The 2,500-nt window shown below is 43.0% G+C and overlaps 1 protein-coding gene across 1 annotated transcript; it reads left to right on the plus strand.

Annotated features, from left to right (window-relative positions):
- Positions 1 to 356: 356 nt before the first annotated feature.
- LOC125032127 (protein mono-ADP-ribosyltransferase PARP11-like) lies at positions 357 to 2,112 on the plus strand. The gene has a single exon (XM_047623156.1). It carries the CDS (start codon positions 360 to 362, stop codon positions 1,833 to 1,835), a length of 1,476 nt encoding a protein of 491 aa, XP_047479112.1. The 5' UTR covers positions 357 to 359; the 3' UTR covers positions 1,836 to 2,112.
- The last annotated feature ends 388 nt before the right edge of the window (positions 2,113 to 2,500 follow it).

Here is a 2,500-nt window from a genome sequence, read left to right on the forward strand (position 1 = left end):
GAAATAACAAAGGTTTTAAAAAAGAAAAGTTGTGTAGCTCTTCATGTTTGCCACAGTTTCATCACAGGTCTTGCTCGGTGTTCTGTGAATGGCTGCCAGCTGAATCACAATCTTCAGACCCCAGAGTGCTCCCATCTGCTTACAGCTCATGGATTCTCCATAAATGAAACTCCACGTGACATAACTGGATCACTCCTTGCTCATATCCATTTCTGGCAAAAGGAAATAAATCGGTTGGTGCAGGAAAGTCAAATTCTGATTCAGCAAATGGAAACATCACTACCAATAGTCAAAAGACCACACTTTCAACAAATGGAAGCACCACTGCCAACAGTCAAAAAGCCATTTCTTCCAACAAAATGGATATGGCTAAAACAAAAAGCAGTAAAAGCATTAAAGACGATATTAGAAACTGTGATAGTAACAGTGGTACATCTAATGACCAAAGCCCAAGGGCTGTGAAACCCAAAACATCAACTCAGGTGCCCAATGCTGCAAGTATTAAAACCAAGAAGACAACTGTATGGACACATCATCTGTATGGCAATACAGAAATAAATGAGCTGTGCTTCTACTCAGTTGAGAATGTGTGCCGCTATGAAAGTAGTGGATGTAAACGTCTCCATTCTGTATATCACTACCACTGGCAAGTAAGTGAAGATGGTATTAAGTGGCTAAACCTACGACACTCCCAAGTGAAACAGTTAGAAGTATCATATTGTAATCCTGATGAAATTAGTGTGGTTCTTCCCCGACTAGACCCTGCAGACCTTGACACATCGACCAAGTATCTCCTGACAGTAATGGGACGAGACAGTTGGAAGGCAAATTTTCAGTCTATGATTATCACTAATTCTACACAGTCCAGGTTACTTCACATGCGAAGGTTATGCACAGAGAGGATTGATGGTCACATTATAGATGAGAATATTTATATCTGGTACTTCCTGGATAAGAACCAAAAGTGGGTAATGTATGGAAATGTTGACACAGCAGGAGAGAAGAACCTTGTCAGCAGTATCACATCAGATGACATAGAAAAACACTACCAACTGAAACAAGCTTCCCTCACCTCTCTCACCTTTAGAAATGCAAGCTTCACATACATTCTGAATTTTGCCTCAATGACTCAGACCAATCAGCAAACCAAAGTTAGTCGTGAAGTGTGTCGCCGCCCAAAGCCACACATCAAAGTTAAATCAGAGAATTCTAAAACATCTGATTCCAAAGCTGGAAGTGACTCGACAAGTGATTTGCCATCCACATGGGAGCCAATGCAGTCTCAGGAAAGAGTACGTCTCGTAGAGCTTTCTCCGACATCGTCTGAATACCAAAGTGTTTTATCACTTCTGAATGGACAAATCCAACAAGCCAGAATACAGAAAATCCAGCGAATCCAAAACCCTTACCTTTGGCGAGCATTCCAGAATAAGATACGAGAAATGGCCTCAGTTTATGGAGACTTGAACAAAGCAAATATACGCCATGTCTTCCATGGAACAGGATACAATGTTGTAGCAAGTATCTGTGCGGAGAATTTTGACTGGCGGCTACATGGTTCAAGTGCTGGACAGATGCATGGCCGCGGTACTTACTTCTCGCCTAATGCTGCAACATCTCTTGGATACTGTAAGCCCGACCCATCAGGCCTGGTATACATGTTTGTAGCGCAGGTAGCTGTAGGCTCCATAACCCGAGGCAATTCCTCCACAGTCCGCCCACCCATAAACCCAACTACAAATGCGCCTTTCGATTCCACCGGCGATGGAATCAATGTGATTGTTAAGTATGATAAGCAGGAATATTACCCGGAGCATATTCTGTCAATTCGTTAGTGTGATTGCTGTATGCCGTTCATGTCAGGCTCTTTTTACAAATAGTTTTAAGATTTATGTGTCATCTTGAGATTACAGTGATACTACTGGAAGGCATTGCAGACTTTGCAAACTTTTTAAGTTTCACCAAAAATGTGTCTTCAGAAATCTTTGCCAATATTTTCCTAAACTTTGTTATTTCTTATTACACTTTAGTTTTTAAAATCTGTTGGTTGACCAAGTGTATGTATGTATTAGCAATATACCATTAAAATAAGGGATAAAGTACTAACCACTAGATGTGTGTTTAGCTATCCTCCCATTTTGGTATCACAAATTCGCCCTCTTCTCTCCTTATAACCTGCTCTTCATATCCCCTCCCTCTACTCTGTGCTTCGATCTGCTTTTCTACTCTTCTCTCTCCCTTCCCCTCCTATCCCTCCTTATCCCTCTCTACCTCTCCTACCCCCCCCCCCTCCTTTTTCTTTCTCTCTCCCTTCCTCTCTCCTTCTCTCCTCCCTCTCCTCCCTCTCCTCTCTCTCCTCTCTCTCTCTCTCTCTCTCTCTCTCTCTCTCTCTCTCTCTCTCTCTCTCTCTCTCTCTCTCTCCTCCCTCCCTCCCTCCCTCCTCTCTCTCCCTCTCTCCCTCACTCTCGCTCTCTCTCTCCTCTCCCTCTCCCTCTCCCTC

The sequence above is a fragment of the Penaeus chinensis genome, chromosome 14, assembly GCF_019202785.1.
Source record: "Penaeus chinensis breed Huanghai No. 1 chromosome 14, ASM1920278v2, whole genome shotgun sequence".
Lineage (NCBI taxonomy): Eukaryota > Metazoa > Arthropoda > Malacostraca > Decapoda > Penaeidae > Penaeus > Penaeus chinensis.

Bases quoted from the DNA above. Each gene is read 5' to 3' on its own strand.
- LOC125032127 (XM_047623156.1), top strand. From the start codon at position 360: ATGGATATGGCTAAAACAAAAAGCAGTAAAAGCATTAAAGACGATATT.